Here is a 22279-nt window from a genome sequence, read left to right as displayed (position 1 = left end):
GCCCTGCGCTGCCGCCCGGTTTCCCGCGCTGCTCTGAGGCGGACCCGGATGAGGACTTCAGCCAGGGTAAGGCGTGAGGGGCGCCTCTGTCCCCGGGCAACGGCTCCGGGCGGCCTCCCCCGGGCCGGGTTGTCGCGCGGGCGCTCGGAGGTGGATCCGTGGAGGCAAAAAGGGTGGGGGTTAATTCTTCGCAGTACGCTTTCCTTTGTCGGGCCAAAACGTTGCCTGGAACTGCCCTTTTCCAGCCGGCTTCTGTGGGGATGCAGCGCTGCCTCGCGGTCAGCGAGGCCTCACCGGCTAGGGCCTCTGATGTGGAGAGCGCTGGTGTCAGAAGCGGGACCCTCTAAGAGCTCCCGGCTGCCAGGCCGGCTCTTCGGCAGCAGAGTTCTTTCCTCCCCTTCAACTCCTACACGGGCTGGATCAGTAGTGTATCTGGAAGCAGCAGTTTGAGCGTTAGTTCTCTGTCTTTCACCAAGGATCAAGTCATTGGTATAGATAGTCAACGCCTGCCAGCATTTCGGTGATCGCTGGGTTGTTCCAAGCATGAATTCCAAATCTGGGAAAGGTTTGCTGTCTTCGTCTGCTCTTCTCATTATTTTAATCCAGAAGAGGGAGCAGTAGGAGGAGAGAGCAAAGCGTCTGCCTTAGCTGACACCATAGCAACGTCAAGCTCCCTGGCTGGGCTTTGCGGCTGCAGCCTGGTTACGCTTGGTTGAGCAGATACAGCCAGGTGTTGATGGCTTACTCGCTTTCTATCAATATGCTGATCTATCTTGCAAGTATCCATATTGTTTATGACTCAGTTAAACAAAGTAAAACTTATCATTAGGCCATGGTTTTGCGATACCAGGTGTTTTGGCGATACCTGCTCTAGGTAACTCAGCCTAGTTTGTCCCCTTTTTGTCCCAGTATCCTGGGCTGTATCCAGAGAGGTGTGGCCAGCAGGTCAAGGGAGGTGATTCTGCCCCTGTACTCTGCTCTGGTGAGACCCCACCTGGAGTGCTGCGTCCAGCTGTGGAGCCCTCAACATCAGAACAATATATACCAGTTGGAGCGAGTCCAGAGGAGGCCACGAAGATGCTCAGAGGGCTGGAGCACCTCTGCTATGGGGACAGGCTGCAAGAATTGGGCTTGTTCAGCCTGGAGAAGAGAAGGCTCCAGGGAGACCTTATTGCAGCCTTCCAGTACCTGAAGGAGGCCTACAAGGAAGCTGGGGGGGACTTTTTACAAGGGCCTGTAATGACAGGACAAGGGATAACGGGTTTAAATTGAAAGTGGGGAGGTTTAGATCAGGAAGAAGTTCTTCACAGAGAGGGTGGTGAGGCACTGGAACAGGTTGTCCAGAGATGTTGTGGATGCCCCATCCCTGGGAGTTTTCAAGGCCAGGCTGGATGAGGCTTTGAGCAACCTGGTCTAGTGGAAGGAGTCCCTGCCCATGGCAGGGGGGGTGGAACTAGATGGGCTGTAAGGGCCCTTCCAACCCAAACCGTTCTGTGATCTGTAGCGGTACAGTTACACTGGCAGATCTGCTTGGCACTTTCCGTGTGAAGTGGATAAAGGAATTTATTTGCCTTTAAAAAAAACCCCACACAACACCAAAACCTGTCAAAACCCAACTACGGGTGGGTGAATTATTTGCTTTTCTAACTCTTACAAATTTTCCTGACTTAGAACAGCTTGGCACAACAACTGAGTGTACCTGCTCCACATGTGAGGTGTAGTAGTGCAGTGCAGAGGAGGAAGAGAGAGCAAGTACTTTGGGGTAACGTGCTTTGTTGTACACAAGTACAGCTCTAGCTGGAGCCTGGCACCTGGGGGTTCTGAGTGGCAAGATCTTGCAGTGGGGCTGCCACATTCAGCTTCTGCACTATAACACTTGAGACAGAACAGGCCTAGTAGGTGTTCTGTAACTCTTTTCTTGTGTATTCTAGCTATTTTAAGAGATACTTCACCTTTTGAAGCTGAACAGTTTTTACAGTATGTTTTCTTTCCATGTGGTCTCACTGATATTTGAGCTGCTCTTTGCTTTTCTTTAAGAACATTTGGGGTTTTATGATTCTGTTTTGTTTATTTCTACCTCCCAACAGCAACAACTGGACTTTGAGCAGCCATTATGAGAATTCTTTCAAAAAGGTTTCATTCAGAACTATAATATAAGAAAATAGGATAGAATATTTCAGTTGAAAGTGACCTACAATGATTCATCTGGTCCAACTGCCCTGACCAAAAGTTAAAGCATGTTACTAAGGGCATTGCCCAAACTCCTCTTAAACACTGACAGCCTTGGGGTATCGACCACCTTTCTGGGAAGCCTGATCCAGTGTTTCACCACATTTTCTGTAAGGCAAATTCCTAATGTTCAGTTTAAACCTTTCCTGGTGCAGCTCTGAACCCTTTCTCATGTGTCAAGTCGCTGGATACCAGGGAGAGGAGACCAGCACCTCCCTCTCCACTTTTCCTTCTCGTGGAGCTGTAGAGAGCGATGCGGTGACCCCTCAGCCCCCCGCTCTCCAAACTAGCCAAGCCCAGAGTCCTCAGACACTCCTTGTAGGACATTGCTTCCAGCTCTTTTGCCAGCTTTGTTGTCCTGCACTGTATGCATTCAAAGACCTTCACATCCTTCTTAAATTGTGGGGCCCAGAACTGTACACAGTACTCCAGGTGAACCCACACCAGTGCTGAACACAGCAGGAGAGTCACCTCTTTTGTCCAACCGGTTATGTTCTGATGTACCCCATGATAGGGTTTGCCCTCTTGTCTGCCAGTTAAGCATTTGTCTTCCATCTATATGACATTGCCGTGCTAGAGGTAGTGAACAAAACAAATGCCTGTTGATCCATTGTTAAATTTGCATTTCTTTCATCTTTGTATGGGTAACACAGAATCGCAGAATGGTTTGGGTTGGAAGGGCCCATCTATTTCCAGTGGCTGACAGAACAGCTCTTAGTAGTTGTACTTTTATCATGCAAATTCTTACCTTTTTTTTTTAAATGAAGAAAAACTGAAGCTGTAGTAATTGTAGCTTCTGTAATCGCATTGTTGTTAACATGTTTTTTCACGTTGAGAAACACAAGCAGAGTTAAAGCTCGGTTGGTCATTCATTTGTGCATCCTTGCCTCGAAGATAACAGAGTAACTAAGGTGAAGTACCGATTGCTGCTGTTCTGTAGGTCGTCACAGGGGGAGCCAAAACGGACTTTGCTTGGAGATAGCACTGTCTATTGCTGTCAGAGAACTGACACTACTCAAACCCTGCGCCCCTTAATCAGGACCAGGATGGGAGCAAACGGTAGTTGGACAGACTTAAAAGCTCATCCCTGGTAAATCCTTTACCTTTCCTTCCTCCGCTTGTCACTGTTGAACGCACGGGATGCACTTCTATCTCCCACTTCTTCATCTCATCGTGATCCTTCGAAGCTGGCCTAAATGTGCTCCTGCTGGAAGAATCATACCTCCTTTGGCCATTTCGTCTGCGCTGTCCCTGTACTGTCAGGAGAGAAACGCTGGGGGATGGCTAAAAATAACCAGAGATGCGGGCGGAGGGTTTCTCTGTTTCAGCACTGAGGCCATGTTTGTTAAACTACAGCTGCATTGATGTGCTACATCTGAGATGATCTGTTGCTGAAGGTGAAAGGCCTGGCTCCTGTCTGTCCTTGAGAGGTTCCCAGTGCCTATCTGATGGCGTGGTAGACAGCATAGAGTTGCTAAATACAGCAGAAATGAACCTAGTAGTTTTTCATTTGGCTTCTGAAATGAACTGACTTAATTTTCAGGTGGATAGTCACCAGAGCCAGCTCAGTGGAGAGGGCAAGTCAGAGCAACAGTAGTAGGGTGGCCACTTCTAGCGGCTGTTAAACATTCCCTTCGGTCTGACTTGGGATGGATCCTTGGCTCTGTTTCTCGCCTCTACATGCCCAAAACTCTCACACTTTCTTATCCCACTGTCCTGCTCTGAGTTGTCCAGTCTGAGTTACTTCCTTGCTTTTCTGTTGTTCTACCATTGCTACATCAACTTTCTCTTCCTCACCTCATTAGTTTTAGTTTCCTGACACTGAGCTCTGCTCTGTTCCTCCTTTGACCTGTATCTTTGCACTTTTCCATGGCTTTCTGGGAATTTCATTCACAGGGTTCTCATTAGATCTTGGCCTCCCTCCTTACCCCTTCCTTTCTCTGCTCCCAGAATCTGTGCTTAGGAATTCCCATTCCTTCCTCCCTACTCTTTCCTGCAGTTCCCCACCCCAATCTGTAGCTGTATCCTCGCCTGTGCTGATTCTTAGGCTCAGTCAGTGCCATGACCATATTGATTTTTAATCCCCATTCTCCCGAGTCTCCTTCTCCTACACTTCTTTCACCATGTCCAATGACTTTTCCTTCCCCAGGCTTTAAGTGCCATTTTCCCTTCATGAACCAGTCTCCGTCTCTGTTTTGTTTCTGGTTGTCCTACTTAGGCTGCAGTTCCACGGACCAAGCAGTTTTTTCAGGGGAGTGCTGGGTTATTTTTATGCCTCTTAAATACCCTGATCCAGTTCATTGCATAGCCCATGCCATGCTGGCATAAAGAAGAGGAATTGGGATAGAAAGCCATGTGTGTTAGCCGTGCTTTGGGCAACGTTAGTGGGACCAGTCTCCTTCCTTAAGTAGTTTTGGTTTTACTAGTTCTTTCCAGCTCACAAAGCTGCTCCCAATTTCTTTTTTCCTCTGCAGTATCAGGCTCATCAAACTGCATCTCAGGTTGCTTCTTTCACTTCAAGTCCTTTCTCCTAGCTGTCTGCATTCGGAGCGAACGAAGCTCTGCTTTCATGAGATCAGGGCACCAGGTGACTGGAGAAAGCTGTTTTATCTGTGCAGGTTTTGTCTGGTTTTTAAGTGCTTTTTATCCAGTGATGTTTCTCACACTAAAATGGCAGACTTCCTGATAGCAGCCTTTATTCCTGTTTATCATTCATCTGTTGGTTCCCTCTCATCCTGAACTTACTTTACCTTTATAGGCTGGGGTATGGTGGTGAGGTTTTTTTTTTCCTTCTTAGTGCTGAAATGGATTTGTATGTCCTGGTTAAAGTCTTCCTCATTAAAACAGAAAACAGAGTAAGTGGCAGCTCTGTCTGGATGCTTTGTAACTAGTACACTGTCCTTGTTCTGTGTCTTGTGCTGAAGACGAGTAAAAGCTTTATGACGCTCGCTTGAAGGACTCAATTTCTGCCTGGCCTTTGTCAGCTAACAATGGAACCTTCCTCTGTATCAGGTTTTATTTTGCACCGTCAAAAAGCTGTAGTCCTTTAACAGGAGATGTAATTTCCTGGTACCCTTCATTTATGTGGTTTTATTATACCTCATCTTTTCATCTAACCCTTGACTATTCATAAAGCTAACAATGACTTCTCCCCACCAAAACATCTTTCTGTCTTGGACTCAGTGTTTGACATAGTAAAAGGAGGAATGGTGTCTGTGTTTCAGGACGCTAAATCATCAGCAGGATCAAATCTCCATTATCTCAGATGCTGTTTCTGCTGTGTGCATAATCTGGTGCTGGCCCTGTGTGTGATGCCCTGGATCTGGGAAGGCCACTTGTCTTGGGACCGTAGCTGGTCTTTCTTACTCCAGCTGGCTCTGTGTTCTTTGAGCCCTCGGGGGTGTCTGTGTTAAGGGTCTGGTTTCAGCGGCATTTGGTGTTGGGGTCAGTGGCTAAGCTGCTTGTGGACCCAGTGTACATGCTAGATCCAAATAAGTCTGTAAGGAACTGCTGGTGGGGACAGTGCCAGAAACAGCTCAGGCCTGATAGCAGCGTTAGCATCTGAATTTTTCCTTTGCTGGGATATCCCCCAGCTCCTCATTATGCCATAGGGTGAAGCGTTAACTGTAGCATGAGAGCTCCATCCACTGCCCCAGCCTTCTGACAGCAATGATTCTTTGAAGTCTGAATGCCTAAATGATCTCTTCTTCAGCAGGGTACTTACATCTGTGTGTGCTGTTCATGCTTAGCTGAACTGGAAATAACCATTCCTAAAGCATGCTGGCAATTAAATTCCACTAATCTGTGGTCTCCCATTCTGTGTATGTACAAATGGTGTGATTCTTCACTAGTAAGCTTCACATGCTTTATTAAGGTGGTAGTTTATTTTAAATATAGCAGTTTGTAACATACGCATTGTAAATCAGTTGTTAGGTAAAACAGGGCTTTCTGGTCCTGTTCCAAAAGACACTCATGTAGTAATGGATTAGTAATGTACTAATTTAATTCAGGGAGGGTTATTCGTTGAACCATGGTGCTGAAAAAAGGAAGTTCTAGAAGTTTGGTTAGATATCTTCTCTAAATACTAGACAGAGCAATGGTTGAATAAACTTTAATCCAGGTAGGTAGGTGTTTTGGGAGTACCAAGAGAGATCTTACTCATTTGAAACGTTTAGTAAGTATCCTGGACTTACAATTCTGGACGTTCAGTTGCAGGACCAACACTGCCTCCAGGCTACAAAAGCAGCTGTAGCTCAGAAACTGTTGACAGTGATGATGACTTGGAATCTCTTCCTCTACCCGGAGACACAAACGGAGATTCTGAAGAGGAGACAGAAGGAGATCCAGCACCCAAGTGAGTATGTTTTTGGGTTATTTGTATATTTGCATTGTCTTGCAAATGAAATGTGTCTGCATAAATTATGAGAAAGGGACAGTATTATATAAATAGAAAGGCAAACCCTGTACCCTTGTAAAACTTGATGACGTGTTGTGCATGCTCTTTGCCATTGAGAATGTTCAGCTGACCTGTTTGACACCCTGGAATTAAGTTATTTAGGGAACTCAGATCTCTGAGTTGACATGTTTTATTTTAGTTCTGGAGTTAAAGTAATAAAATCCTTAACGTTTTGCTTGTTTATGCTAAGGACAGATACCGCTTACCATGTAAGTAAGTATCTGGTACTGAGTTTTGCCCTGTTTCTGGTATACTGCCCCTTATTGAGAGGTCACAAGAACTGTTTATGGGCATGAATTTATGCATTCAGTCAAGTCAGCGCTAGTGAAAAAAACCCAAATTGTTTAGCAAATAACAGGAGTCTGCACATACTCTCGTTTGGTAGGGTTGATTAGTCACAGTTACTGTGTTAAGATCTTGCGTGTTTGTGCTAGGCCCTTGTATAAAGAACTTGAAGGTCATTATACCATCTTAATGAGCATAAGAGTAATTATTACTCACTTTTTTTCTTGTTTTATTCAACAGTTTTTCAGTAGAATTGAACTGGGAAAAATAATCAGAATGCAGAAAGTGTATAAAATGGAAAAAGAAGTGTGCTGAATTTAAAATTACTTTGTGACTAGAAAATGGTATTTCAACATTATACCACTCTTCTTGCTACAGCAAAAGCATTCTTAGTGTGTTTTTTAAATGTCAGAGCATTTTTAGAGTGAAGCTTATGCTCCCAATTTTTTAATTGCTTCAAATTATTTTAGGTCCTTTTGCACTGTTACCTTGGTAACAACAGGATATTTAGTACATAAGACCGTCTGAAATAATTTTATGATTTTTTTTTTCTTTTTAAAATGCAGATAATTGCTATGCATGTCAAGGTAATTATTAAGTGAAATCTTTGTATTTGTAGAAAGCCCAAAAGAATTCAAGATGATGATGATGATGATGATGGATTTTTCGGGCCTGCTCTTCCTCCTGGCTTTAAAAAACAGGATGATTCTCCAGAGAGGTAATTTAAATGGAATTATATTCAGATTCCTTTCCTTAAAACACAATTATTTTAGATAAAATATTTTGTGGCACTATTACAGAACACTTCAATTGTGCTCTTCAGATTCAGATGATTAGAATTGCTTCCTCCACATTTTGAGAACAGGACCGGCGTTGCCTTGAATCAGAACACGCAGCTCTCCTTGTCCTTGTTGGAAGGTTGGAGAGAAAAAACAAGAATGTGAATTGTCTGAGTTAGATTTTGAATGTCATTCTTCCATTTCTTATGATTGGTCTCAGGTCAGTGCAGAAAAAACAACTTACAGGTACAAGGACCTGTGGTTCATTCTGGGCTGGGAGGGAGTGGGGCACTTAGCTTTTCTGTGGTGTAGTACAGTGCAGGTTATTGGCATTGTCATTTGCTAGTGCCCCAAGGATTATTGTTGGTGTGTCTCCAGGGTGAAGGCTAATCTGAACGGTGTAGGTTTTCTAGAAACCAAACTGTGATGTCTGAGCAAATAAGCTTGATTTATAGTCACTTATCAGGAAACTTTCCATTTGACTGCAGGATTTTATAAAACGGTTCCCAAAAAAAGAACTATTAATGGATTTTTCTATGCAGAACTTAACCACCTCTCACAGCCTTCTAGTCTTTACATTAATCTGTGAACTTCCTTCTGTAATTCAAAGTGATAATCCCTAGTGAAATTGGTACTTCCAAGGGGTCACTTACTGATGAAAGGTGCAAGAGAGTCCCTTGATCACGGTTATCTTCCTCAGAGCAATAGGGAGCTGGTAGATAAAATCAATACCGACCTGTCAGGCCTGAGTTTTCAGTTCTGGGAAAGTGACTCCATTTGTTGTCAAGCTGTGTATGTAGTGTGGCATCTCAAAGGAAATTTCAAATTTGAATATTTATTTTAGTTTGGATAAATTTTTATGATGCCTGGCAGCAGTTAGGAAAACAAGAATTGATGTAACTTCCAAATAAGCTCAGTATCCTCTTTGTATCTGTTTATCAATCACAGCAAAGTGTAACCCATCGTGCTCAGTGGGCTCACTTGGTGCTTTGATGGTCCCAGAGTAACTAATTTTTTTTTTTTTCTTTTTCATTTTATGCGCACAATGTGTTATTTTAATTATAAAATTTAGGAAGGAGCTAAAAATAACCTGAGTGCTAATAAAGGAAATAAATGCTTGTAGCTTTTAATCAGCAGAGGTAGCCTTCCAGCACCTTTGAGGTGCTAGAGCATGTCCAGAGAAGGGCAATGAAGCTGGGGAAGGGTCTGGAGCACAAGTCATGTGAGGAGCACCTCATGCGCACAATGTGTTATTTTAATTATAAAATTTAGGAAGGAGCTAAAAATAACCTGAGTGCTAATAAAGGAAATAAATGCTTGTAGCTTTTAATCAGCAGAGGTAGCCTTCCAGCACCTTTGAGGTGCTAGAGCATGTCCAGAGAAGGGCAATGAAGCTGGGGAAGGGTCTGGAGCACAAGTCATGTGAGGAGCAGCTCAGGGAACTGGGGTTCGTCAGCCTGGAGATAACAAGGCTCAGGGGAGACCTGATCGCTCTCTACAACTACCTGAAATCAGGATGCAGAGAGGTGGGGGTTGGTCTTTTCTCCCAAGTGATAGGACAAGAGGAAATGGCCTCAAGGTGAGCCAGGGGAGGTTTAGATTGGATATTAGTGAAAACTTCTTTACTGAAAGGGTTGTCAGGCCTTGGAACAGGCTGCCCAGGGAAGTGGTTGAGTCACGAGCCCTGGAGGTGTTTGAGATGTGTGGATGTGGTGCTCAGGGACATGGTTTAGGTAGACTTGGCAGTGCAGTGCTAGGTTGATGGGTGGACTCTGATCTTAAAGGTCTTTTGCAACCAAAGCAGTTCGATGATTCATGCTTGCTTAATTTTTGACATGAATGCTCCGGTGGTAAAAAGTTACGTCCAAGTGTGCAAAGGAAAAGATGAAGAAAAGGGCCAACTTGGAATTCGAAGCTTAGAGAGGTGAGCAGTATCAGACGTGGTCACCCATCATACAATCCTAAGTCTTTTGTATGTTCACCCAACTTTTATTTCTACATAGCGGTTTATTTCTAAAATGCTGGATAACTTCCATTTCCAGAGGGCAAGAGTCTGCTCTGTATCTGTGAGTACGAGAGATTCAAGCAGTAAAAGGCACTTGTTTTTCAATCCTGGCTCACCATACAACTGCTCCTAGCGCACACTGAAGAAGCAGATCGAGCAGAGCTGTTTTGCACCCTGCCTGATTCCCTGAATAGGTGGGGAAGGTGTGATGTGTGGGAAGAGCCTTGTCTATCTTCCACCCCCGTACACCTGGCAGTCTCGTTGTGCTGACACACTGAGGCGCGTAAGGGCGTAGACACAATGCTGATAGCTGTCTCCACGCTGCGTCGCCTCTAGCGTTGAGCAGATCACCAGCTGACGATGTAGCCCTGAATAACTGAAATGAGCGCGAGCTGTTTGTTTCAGTGTATGGCCGTACTGATTATTAGCTCTGTGTCACGCACTCCTCCTTTCAGAAAAGCTTTTGTTCTGCTACATCTTTCCCAGGCTTGCCAAAGCAGCATATTTGTGATCAGGAGCAGCTCGTGTGGCAGTTTGCAGCTTGGTAAAAATAATTTGAAACATTCTAGAATAAAATACATAATGGACAGATTTCCTTAAACTTGGGAAAAGATATTTCTGTTTATCAGTGTTAGACAAGTGCAGCACTCGATAAACATTCCCAAAGTATTCACACATCCTGGTAAAAAGCAAAGGTTGTCTTAAAAAATTGTTACACACCAGAAGAATGCTGAAAGGCCCATCTTGAAACACGCATTAGCAAGGCCTCCAAGTCCAACAACCGCAAAGTGTTCTTTGCCACATATGAAATCCAGTATTCATAGAATTGTAGAATGGTTTGTGTTGGAAGGGACCTTAAAGATCATCTAGTTCCAACCCCCCTGCCATGGGCAGGGACACCTTCCACTAGACCAGGTTGCTCAAAGCCTCATCCAGCCTGGCCTTGAACACTTCCAGGGATGGGGCATCCACAGCTTCTCTGGGCAACCTGTTCCACTGCCTCACCACCCTCTCTGGGAAGAATTTCTTCCTAATATCCAATCTAAACCTCCCCACTTTCAATTTAAACCCATTCCCCCTTGGCCTGTCACTACAGGCCCTTGTAAAAAGTCCCCCCCATCTTCCTTGTAGCCCCTTCAGGCACTGGAAGGTGCTATAAGGTCTCCCCGGAGCCTTCTCTTCTCCAGGCTGAACAAGCCCAACTCTCTCAGCCTGTCCCCATAGCAGAGGGGCTCCAGCCCTCTGAGCATCTTCATGGCCTCCTCTGGACTCACTCCAACTGGTCTATATCCTTCTGATGTTCTGAGTACAGCTGGATACAGCACTCCAGATGGGGTCTCACAAGAGCAGAGTACAGGGGGAGAATCCCCTCCCTCGACCTGCTGGCCACACTTCTCTGGATACAGCCCAGGATACGGTTGGCTTTCTGGGCTGCCAGCGCACACTGCCGGCTCATGTCCAGCTTTTCATCCCCCAGTATCCCCAAGTCCTTCTCCTCAGGGCTGCTTTCTATCTGTTTTCCACCCAGCCTCAAATTCCTTAAATGAATTTATTTTTATTCCTTAAATGAAATCCTAATTCATAAGTTTTGGGGTTGTTTTTTAATGTGTGTAGGTAGGTACCGAAGCGAAACGTGTTTAACAGTTTTATTTAGGTTCACTTCACCTGTTCAGAGAGCCTTTGGATATCCAGGAAATTGTCAAGAAGCCCATCGGCTGTGTGCTGCTGAGGAAAGACCCGAGCTGCAGGGTTATTCATCAGGGGAAAAAAAAATGTATAGAAATGGAAAACGTGGGTGGGATGAGTATGGGAACCATTTTTCTATTCCTTGGAAGAGCCTTTGCACTGTGACAGAAGCAAGGCAGAGTATTTGAGATCTGCTCTTTTTCACAAGTTGCACAGATCCAGCCCACACCGTGGACGTTCTTAACATATTTTAGTAGAAAGCTTTTTTTGTAGCTCGGTTTATCTGTCTCTCCATGCAAAATAAAGGTACTTGTATACTAAAATAAAAGATTATTTTGGCCGTGTCTGTATAGGTTTAAATTCAATCTCTTTAAATTACACTGAGTGTTTAAATACGGTCTCAACAAGAAAGCAGTCAGAAAGGAACAGAGGAAAATGAAAGCTGTTTCTTTTATGCAGCAGCTAGGTGGGGGTGGAATTTCAAATTTAACCCAGACCTCTTGTCTGGGTTTGAAACATCACCAGTGCCCTTGTCCTGGCCTGAGCTCAGATTTATTGCATGTGTCTGCCTATCTGTGGTTGGCTTTCTGGCAGGACTTTCTGCTGTTTATTTCCCCTCTTCAAATCCTGACAATAATATCACTGCAGCAGGGCTGTACTGATTAGATTATGCGGCATTTAGTAGAAGACCATAATTAGCATAATTCAATTCATGTTGTGTTACGTTTGATCGCCCTGAAGCTCAGAAACTGAAAACCAGAATAAACAAACTCTCTGCTGGATACATTGTGAGGATACTGTCACTTGGATATTTCTCCAAGTTATAATTGTTTGGGGGTTTAATTAGCTTTTATTAGTTTTAAGGCACAGGGTGGTGGATTATGAAAAAGGACTCATACACAAAAGTCTTTTCAGTGCTGCAAGCGCTGTTTGTTGTATGCATTGAACCGTTTTCAGCACTGAAAAGAGAGTCTTACCTTTCTGTGTTTCTGGAGACAATTGAATTGTGCTGTTTGCAGAGCTGCTGTGTAAGAACAGATGCGGTGAAGTTACCTGGGATCACAAAACTTTTCTTCTCCCCACTCCAAGGGAAAATTAACTGAAAAGCAGAGTAGTTCATTGATTCCCTTTATTAAAGGACAGTGAAACTGGTGCAAGGTGAGAATGAACAAAATAGGCTTTGTTGCTAGAGCAACAGTAGCGTGTATTTGACCTCCCACTTTTTGTTGCTCTTTAACCTGGTGAAGGAAGCTAGGGAAGAAGAAAGTGGATTTCCTTGACTACGTGTTGCAACTTTTCTGTTTTTCTGGCATCCTGCTATTTGCAGAGGCCCCTCTGGAGAAGGGGGAAACTCTTCGTATCCCGTTATTTCTATGGTCTGTGTGTAGGGGGCACACTTGGCATGGGGAGGAAGGAGAATCACACTTCTTAACAACATTTTATTTTTACTTTTCTATTAATCTCTCCTTTTTTTTTTTCCTGCAGCAGACAGTGGAAGGTTGTCATTTAATGTACTGTCCGTGTTGGTTATGGTGGTTCTTTTGGTTTTCTCCCCTCAACTGAATACCATGTTTTTCTTTTATTCTCCCTGAAGGCCCATTATAGGTCCTGCGTTACCTCCTGGCTTTAGGAAACCTTCGCAGGACAGCGGGAATAGCAGATGTTCCGTAGGACCGTCTGTTTCATCAGAATTCCATACCCAGGTTTGTGCAAACAGAAGCCTTTTGGTTTAGTACAAGCTATCTGAAATGCTTAAACAAGTAAGAGCCTGAAAAAATCAACCAGGCATATTTTTCAGCGTGACAGTTTAATTTTAGACCAGAAAGTGTCTGACATGTTTTTGCCTGAATCAAATACTGAAGCATGAATAAGTCTTAAGAAAAGGCTGGTCTGGTTTGTTGTGATTTTGCTGTTGTGATGCACTCGCTGAACACGAGAGATCTAGGCATCCTGCACTGCAGTCACGGTAATTCTTCCTAATGTTTTTCCTTTCTTTGTTTTGGTGTGACGTCCTTAACCAGTGAACATCTTGGCAAAGTTCAGTTTTCTAAAAACGTTAAAGAGGTAGTGCAACCTCTTAGAATGAAAATATTTACCTGTAATTCAAGATTTTACTCCTTTGCTGGTGAGGGAGCAAAGTGACTGCATATGTCACATATCTTCACCTTAGAAGATGCGTTCATAGTAAGTTCATCCAAAAGAACATAATCAAGAATGATGCTACAGTGTCACTAATTGTTCTTATCAATAGCAGGGTGATGACTGTAACTGGGGAGTGAGGCAGAGCAGGACAGTGACACTGACACAGTTTTTTGGTTCACTTTTGGCTGTTCTTGTCAGGTTAGATTAAAAACTAGGTAGAAGTTCTGTGGTCTTAACCCCTAGCCACAAAATAATGAATGTACTACTAAAGAACATTTCAAATCATAGAATCATAGGATGGTGTGGGTTGGAAGGGACCTTAAAGACCATCTAGTTCCAACCCCCCTGCCATGGGCAGGAACACCTTCCACTAGACCAGGTTGCTCAAAGCCTCATCCAGCCTGGCCTTGAACACTCCCAGGGATGGGCCATCCACAGCTTCTCTGGGCAACCTGCTCCAGTGCCTCCCCACCCTCTCCGGGAAGAACTTTTTCCTGATATCCAATCTAAACCTCCCCACTTTCAATTTAAACCCATTACCCCTTGTCCTGTCACTACAGGCCCTTGTAAAAAGTCCCTCCCAGCTTCCTTGTAGCCCCTTCAGGTCCTGGAAGGTCCTCTAAGGTCTCCCCGGAGCCTTCTCTTCCCCAGGCTGAACAAGCCCAACTCTCTCAGCCTGTCCCCATAGCAGAGGTGCTCCAGCCCTCTGAGTATCTTTGTGGCCTCCTCTGGACTCGCTCCAACTGGTCTATATCCTTTAGGAATTTGATGTGAGATAAAATACAGCTGGAAGTACAGGGAAGATTCAGCTCCCTAAACATGGGCCACTAGTACCACTCAAAGGGATCTGAATTGTCCGTGGTGGGCTGGCAGAGAGGGAGTAGCACCGTAGAGAAGCTTGCATCTTTCTTGAGCAGCACCTCCCTAGCCAGGCAGGATACTCTAAGGCATCAAAAATGGTGCTGGATACCAGTGTTTAGGCAAGTGAATCTTTCTCATGCCATGATAAACTAAGTATTCATTCCTTGTGAGAATTAACAGCTATGCTGTTTATTTCTAAAATACTTAGATTTTTAAGTTTTAACTCCCAGACACTGTGGAACATGCCAGACCTGCTAGGAAGGAATGAGGCAAAGGCTGCTCTGGAACTTCACCTTTTTGGTTAGTAGTTATGAAGTATGTCATTCCGCAGCCTCCTACAGCAACTGTTGTCATAATCCTTCATGAAGAATGATTGTCTGACATTTTTAAGATACTCATCGTCTTGTAACTCCAAATAACGATTAAGCAATTTATCGTAATGACAGATCTCTTGAGGCAGGGATGTCAAAACTGGTCTGCTTATATACAAACAAAAAAGTCTCTTTTCTCCTGAGTAGGTCTTGTAACATCAGGATTGCTACAGCTGTTACAGAACAACTGGTTTTTTTGTTCCTCTTCCTAATAATACTTTTTTTTTTTTTTTTTACTTTTGAGTATCATGAGGGCTTTTTGTGGTTTTTTTAATTTATTTAATTATTTTTTCTTCTAGTTCATCTTTGTAGGCAGCTTATTGCATGCTGGCTCTTCACCTTATAGTGATTTCCGCTTCAAACTTGAAGGCAGTATTCTCTAATGTTTGTTTAATTTCACCTTGTTTGAGGCAGGTGGTAATGGAGTGGATTGAACTTAAGACTAATGAGAAAGGAAATGAAACACGCTTTCTCAGTTAAAACTCAGCATGGAATTTGTCTTTCATCCTCAACTACTACAATTTATTATGAAAGACTCATATCTTCGCATTTTTTTATTTGTTTCTACGCAGAAAGAGGGAAGTGGTTTACTACTTTGGTTTCTCAAGATGGTTATTCCTCTTCCCCAGCTCCTTCTTTAAAAAAAACAGAGCGAGAGAGAATGCAGTCTCCCCATTCTCTAAAAGTTGAAGTAACATCACAACATAGATATGTAGATATTTAGTGAAAGCTTGACTATGTAAATGTTTTTGAGAAAAATGACAGGAGAAATTGGTGTTGCCACCTTGCCTTGATGGTGTTTATAAATGACCAACTAATTCTCGCCCTCATCAGTCTTTCAGATCCATTTCAAGTAACTAGTCACACAACCTTTTAAGTTTGCTAAGCCTCTTCTTGCACTTTGTGGTCCACGGCCATGCGTTGCTGTGTCTCTTGCTACCTAAAGCTTGCCTTCCCTGCTGTTCATACCTTTGCTGGCTCCTAAGGGTGGACAGGGCCAACTGGCTTGGCTAGCTTGGAGCAGTGTCGTTAAAGCACGCCAGCTTCTGTAGCAAATGTCACACATAGAATCATTTAGGGTGGAAAAGGCCTTTAAGATCATTGATTCCAACTCTCAGCCTAGTGCTGCCAGGTCTACCCTAAAGTGTGTCCCTAAGCACATCATCAACTGGTCTCTTAAATACCTCCAGAGATGGTGACTTCACCACTTCCCTGGTGCATCTTGAGGCTATTTCCTCTCATGCTATTCCTTCTTCCTTGGGAGAAGAGACCAACACCCACCTCGCTACCACCTCCTTTCAGGTAGTTTGCGTAGGAGTAAAGTGGTTTATTTCACACCTGCTACATTCCTTAGCCCAAATCCCTCCACAGCAGTGGGATGCCACCTGTGAGAGCCTGAAGTATCAGACTTGAACTCGGTTTAGCAGGTTACCTTTCCTGCTTTCCTCCTCCTTTCACTCGTCCTCCATTCCCCATGCTACCATTAGGTGACTCTTCTAGTGCAGTACTCTGTTCTTTTATTCTCCACTGGGTCTCTGCTGCCTCATTTTCCACAGAAGGCTCCTGGTGCTGGTTTTCCACTGCTGATTACTCTTGATCCCTTATCTTCTCTGGTGCTGTTGTATCTTGGTTCTATAGGATGTCCACTTGGTAACCAAAGCTTGGCATGACAAAAACAAGCCATTCCCACCCCCACCTTCTTCATCCTTCGTTTGAAATGTCTTTGCCACCGCATTATATTCTCACGTGATGGAATTTCTTTGCTTCCTGAGTATAGAGCCTTGTTGTCACCCTGCTCCCATTGCTTGGTCACTCCCATTCAGGCTGTAGCTAAATCGTTTCACTTTTGTACATATTGGGAACCGTAGCTTCGCTTCCGGGGCAGTGTGCCATCCCCATCTGTACTGTTTTAACCTGGAGGGACCTGCAAGCTCTCTGTTTCAACCCCTGGCATCCATAAAGGTTCTTACTAACACCTAGTCCTTTTCAAACTTGGTGTTTTTTGAGTCGTTCCCAAATAATTGCTTCGAATGCAACGTCTAAAGGGGTCGAAGAAGCAGATGGCAGAACTACGAGATTTATCTGGCAGACACTGTAGAGCCAGGGGTGTAGTGCCATGCGTGCCACGGTGCCCTAGCTTGCATGTAAAGCTTTCTACATCCTTACACAACCTGAGCTCGAGACAGGTCTCCTTGCAGTACAAAACTGCGATCCTTATTACGGAGGTGCATCCAGCTGTTGCTAGTGATGGTAAAGCCCAGAGTATCAAAGACGTATGCTTGTGTGTTTCAGATCTCCTTGTGGCCACAGAGGCTGCGTGCAGAGCAGTGTGAAGTAGCAGGGCTTTGTGTATTGCTACTGTGTTCAGCGGTTTTGTCTCAGACAAGAGGTGGTGCTTTTGGAAACGTGGAGATTTAAGTATCCGTGTTAGAGGACTAGAACAAGTCTAACGTGTAGTTTGAACCCTTTTTTGTTGTTGTTGTCTGACTGGCAGATGCATTGTGTTAGGTTTACATGCTTTTCTAGACACAATCATTCTAATCCTGTGAAGCTAAAGTGCTTCTTGGTGGTCTTAACACTATGGTTGAGAGACATGTTTTATTTTTGGAAGGTAACAGACAGTAGTGAGGAAGAAGACAATCTTATAGGCCCAATGCCTGCAAAGGGGCCAGTGGAGTCTGATGTGACTAAAGAATTTGAACGCAGAGCTCAGAGAATGAAGGAAAAACTTACTTCAGCAGACAGCGTAAGTTGTTTTAATTTCTAATATTTTGTTGCTGGAGTGTATTTGTGTTTTTTTCTTTGCCTGTTTCTGTGTGAACCCACTTGCAGTTCCGCTCAGGATGCAAAGTGTTTGCAGTTGTTAAGGAGAAATCCGTGCTTACCGTGAGAAGCTAAGAGATTCAGGCAGCAATTTCTGATTATGCTTTTTTGTACCCTTCCCCCTGCCTCCTTCTCTTTCGTAAAGGATGAACCCAAGCAAGTTACCAGGGAATCGTGGATGACAGAGCTGCCACCTGAGTTGAAAAGCTTTGGATTTGGCCCAAGAACATTCAAGAGAAGAGCTGATGACAAATCAGGTGATAGATCTATTTGGACAGATACTCCAGCTGACAGAGAGAGAAAAGCCAAGGTGAGCATTTATTCATGCGTATACACCTGCAGGCGGTATGCTTGTTGTTGATGTTCTGTGAAAACAAAGTAAAGATACTCTGAGCTATTCAATGAATTTTTCTTTTCCAGATCCTAGTTTGTTATCAAAACTTACTAGTTTAGGCTTCAAGGTAAAGGCAAGGAAGTAACGATTTTGAGTAACATCGATATTCATGTATTCCCTCTCCCTTCTGCAGTAGTCAGGTACTCTCTATCAGCTCACTGAATTCCCAATTAGAGTGTGTCCAGTTTCTTCTTTGATCAAGCTGAGCAAAAGATATCTGGTGACCTCTATGACAGCCTCTACCCTTCAGATTTAATTAAAGTAAATATAGATTTCCTTGCTTTTTACTTCAGACATTCTGATTACTACAGTATGTGATTTGTTTCTGCTCATCAGGAAAGAGAAGAGGCAAAAAAGTCAACCAGCAAGGATAATCAAGAAATTGTATTATCTGGGAGAGACAAGAGATTTGTTGAGCAGGTGACTTCATATAATGTAAGTCTAGTAGCAAAATACTTCCTGCATTTCCGTTAATTCTTCACTCTTTTCTTCTGGTTCTCATTTCTACAGCTGCTGGTTTCCATGGTGATGCCACTACAGTCTTCCCTTTTAGTGCCCCAACCTACTGCTGTTTGTCATTAGAACTTTTACCGTTGACTTCAACAAGGGCAGGATTGGGTCCTCGAGCTGCTCCTGAAAGCAGCATGGCAGAAGTGGGGTTTGTGTCTGTTGTCTCAGTTTTACATGGTGTTCTCCGTAAATCATCCTCACAGCAGGAGAGGGCTGCTGGGAGTAGACAGCCTTAACTCAAATATTAGCTGCTTCACTGAATTGCCAATGTCCTGAGAATAAAACAGTAGTAAAGGTTTAAATTTTAGGAAAGGCTGTGGATGCCCCATCCCTGGAAGTGTTCAAGGCCAGGCTGGATGAGGCTTTGAGCAACCTGGTCTAGTGGAAGGTGTCCCTGCCCATGGCAGGGGGGTTGGAACTGGATGGTCTTTCAGATCCCGTCCAACTCAAACCATTCTGTGATTCTGTGACAAAATATACACTAACCCAAAAGACGCTTGATGGGCTAAACAGATCACTGCGTTAATTATGGTATGTAATTAATTACATTAACCACTCATTACAACAGCGTCATTACATTAAGTTTTCCCCAGTCTCTGCAGAAGCAGGTAATTTTCACAGACACATGTTGATTACTAGAAATCTGAACTCTGTGTCAAATTCCCTCTCACTTTTCTGTCTGCCAGCCCTGTCCACCGGAGTGTATGGCCTGTTGCCTGCCTTACAGCTGCTCGCTCCAGTTCTTCCCTGATTTGTGGCCTGAAGTCTCACAGAAGACAGTCTGGTCTCTAGAGAGTGTAATTAACTTGAGAATCGCCGTCTTGGCTTATATTACATGATTGAAGTTTATCTGGCACTTTGAATAATTTATTTGTAGTTCATTAAATCACGTGTCCCTCTTGACTTAAGAGGTTTGCAGATCCCAAGCTATTAGCATACTGTCTTAAATTTCTTCTCTATTGTCTGTTTCAACTGTCATTGTGAATATAATAGAATCATTTTCATGTAAAACTACAGGGTTAGCTCCGTACCTTTGCCAGCATAAAACATACAGAGGCCTTTATTGTTTCTGAGGTTAATGGAATTCTCTCAAAAAAAAGAAAAATTGAAGAAGGCATCTTGTTTAAAAACAATGTGTCTTGGGTTGTTCTGTGGTTTGTTTTTTGGTTTTGTTGTTTTTGGTTTTTTTTAAATCATCTCTCTTCTGATTTTTCAGGCGGTTGTTTTGGGTTTTATTCTTTTACAGTTTTTTCCTCAATGCTTTCCTATTACTGTCTCCACTGACCTGTATCCAGGATACTGTCACAGAACAGGAGCTTTAATTCTTAAAAGAGTTTCATAGAGTTAATTCTCTCGGTGCTGATGCCGTATACGTCCTCGGGTGCAGTTCCGTCAACACTGGTGCAGTTACGCCATGAATAAGTATTGTCCATCTTCTGTTCTCCATGAGAGTAATCTCTCCTGTCACCTCTGAACTACCGTTTGTATGTATGAGGAAATAAGTGTTTGCACAGGGAGCGAAGGACACTGAACCTTCGGAATAAAGATAGCATGTTCCTCCACGTGAAAAAAGAGTGCTGCTCCTCTTTTGCTTTCTCTGATGAGAGGATTGGTTTGCAGTGATTTTCTGGCTGGTTTGTAGTGATTTGAGAAATGGACTACTTAGGGATAGGCAATTCCACTTCACCTGAGTAAAGGAGAGGCCACACAGTCTTGTGAGAACTAATCCTGCTCCCGTGTGAAATCAGCCGAAGTTTTATGTTGTGTTTGGGCTGGATCACGCTCTTTGATAAAGACAAAGTCCTTCACTTGGCAGAACACCTGCTCTAGCCCAAACCTGTGACTTTGTCCCATGGGCTTGCAACAAGCGATTCAAACGCTGAAAAGGGCATGTGTTAAAAATGCAGTGGTGTGTGAGAGTGAGATCAAAAGGGTATCTAGCTTGTTCTGCCCCTTGCAGTGACCAAAACCAGATTCCTATTGGAAGTGGGTAGGAAACTGGGCCTGTACTTTGAGCTGTTCTCTTGACGTGTTGTCTTCATTTGTCTCCACTAATAACGGCAGAGCAACTTTCACATTTCGTTTGCTTGTTTTATGAATTATTTCCGCTGTCTGCTTTGATTCAGCAGCATTCTGGGTGTCATTAATAGCAGTGAATGACAGTATTTTATTCAGCGTAGAGAAGATTACATGCGCTTTCTGCTCTGTGCATGCTAAATTCATCGTTCTGTTGTCCAGTCATAGAATCACAGAACGGTTTGGGTTGGAAGGGACCTTAAAGACCATCTAGTTCCAACCCCCCTGCCATGGGCAGGGACACCTTGCACTAGACCAGGTTGCTCAAAGCCACATCCAGCCTGGCTTTGAACACTCCCAGGGATGGGGCATCCACAGCTTCTCTGGGCAACCTGTGCCAGGTCCTTACCACCATCTCTGGGAAGAATTTCTTCCTGATATCTAATCTAAACCTCCCCACTTTCAGTTTAAACCCGTTACCCCTTGTCCTGTCACTGAGCTGTCGTCTTTTTCTGGAATTTTTAGCCTTCCTAATTCCAGTCTTTTCATTTGGACCTTCTGTACGTTGCTGAGATTTTGCAATACTTTTATTTCCTCTTCTTCCCATTTTTCCAGGAGTCAAAGAGGTCAGAATCTCTCATGGACATCCATCAGAAAAAGCTAAAGAGCAAAGGGTCCGAAGAAAAGAACAAACCTCAAGAAAGGAGGCCATTTGACCGAGACCAGGATCTCAAAGTTAATCGGTTTGACGAAGCACAGAAGAAAGCTCTTATAAGAAAATCCAGGGATCTGAATAGTAAATTTGAGCACAGCAAAGGCAATATGTTTTTGTAATATAAAAGCATGAAGCTTTTTTGGAAGTGAAGATAATTAAACTTTGAGTACTTAATTTTTTAAGTATTTTTTCTGTAAATATTTGTATACAGAATAAATATCCTGATGTTTAACTATTTTTTCCTTGTCTGTAAACACTTTGTTAGGGAGAATCATCTGTACTAAAACTGAACTGGTAAAGCGAAGTCCTGGTATGAAAAAAGATAATGTAAATTTGCTACTGAAAATCTAGAGATAGACACTGAAAATCTAGAGATAGACATATATATGTATGTATTTTTTGTTAGCATAAAAATAATTGAAATGAGTCTTATTTTAAAAAGATCTAGATTTTATCTTGCAACAGAGTTGACTGTTTCCCCCTTACATTGGCAGGGAGTTCCCTCTGCCAGGGGAATTCTTGCTAAGCCTGACCTGGATCCCATGGAAAAATATACCGGAGGCTCGTGGGCAGGACATGGCTTGACTGGAGTTCCTGCTGGGGTGTAAAGACTGAAATAACAGCTTTTATGTCTGCCCAGAGCTCTCATTTCTATGATTCTGTGTCTGTACATAAATGCAGGTTTATGTGGGTGCAGCATAACTTCTGTACTGTAGCAGGAAGAGCTGGTGGCAGCAGAGGTAGTAAAACCTCAAGATTTGCAGACTAAATTAGGAAGTGGCAGTAAGCAAGAAGAGAAAATCTAATTTGAATTTCAATTTGTAGGGCTTATCATCAGAAAATCCATCTTTTTTTTTTTAAGTCAATACAATGTGAAAATCAAACCAAAATAAAGCTTATTTTTGTCAGTTAATTTGCAGAGAAAAACAGCTCTTTGGTATCAAAAAGGAAATAGATGTGACAGACACTCTACACCCAGGCTTAGGGGTCTTTACTCTTCTGTGTGT

General features: G+C 43.5%; 1 protein-coding gene across 1 annotated transcript; it reads left to right on the top strand.

Moving 5' to 3' along the window:
- Positions 1-5: 5 nt before the first annotated feature.
- On the top strand, positions 6-21507 carry GPALPP1 (GPALPP motifs containing 1; the record flags this gene model as incomplete). The annotated part of the gene is made up of 8 exons (XM_010157908.1): positions 6-66; positions 6439-6583; positions 7590-7688; positions 13035-13143; positions 17426-17560; positions 17783-17947; positions 18368-18466; positions 21173-21507. Coding segments are annotated over 8 exons (1032 nt in total), but the record flags the coding sequence as incomplete, so codon positions are not given.
- Between the last annotated feature and the right edge of the window lie 772 nt (positions 21508-22279).

The sequence above is a fragment of the Eurypyga helias genome, unplaced genomic scaffold, assembly GCF_000690775.1.
Source record: "Eurypyga helias isolate BGI_N326 unplaced genomic scaffold, ASM69077v1 scaffold11198, whole genome shotgun sequence".
Taxonomy (NCBI): domain Eukaryota; kingdom Metazoa; phylum Chordata; class Aves; order Eurypygiformes; family Eurypygidae; genus Eurypyga; species Eurypyga helias.
This window is presented reverse-complemented; position numbering and strand designations above follow the sequence as displayed.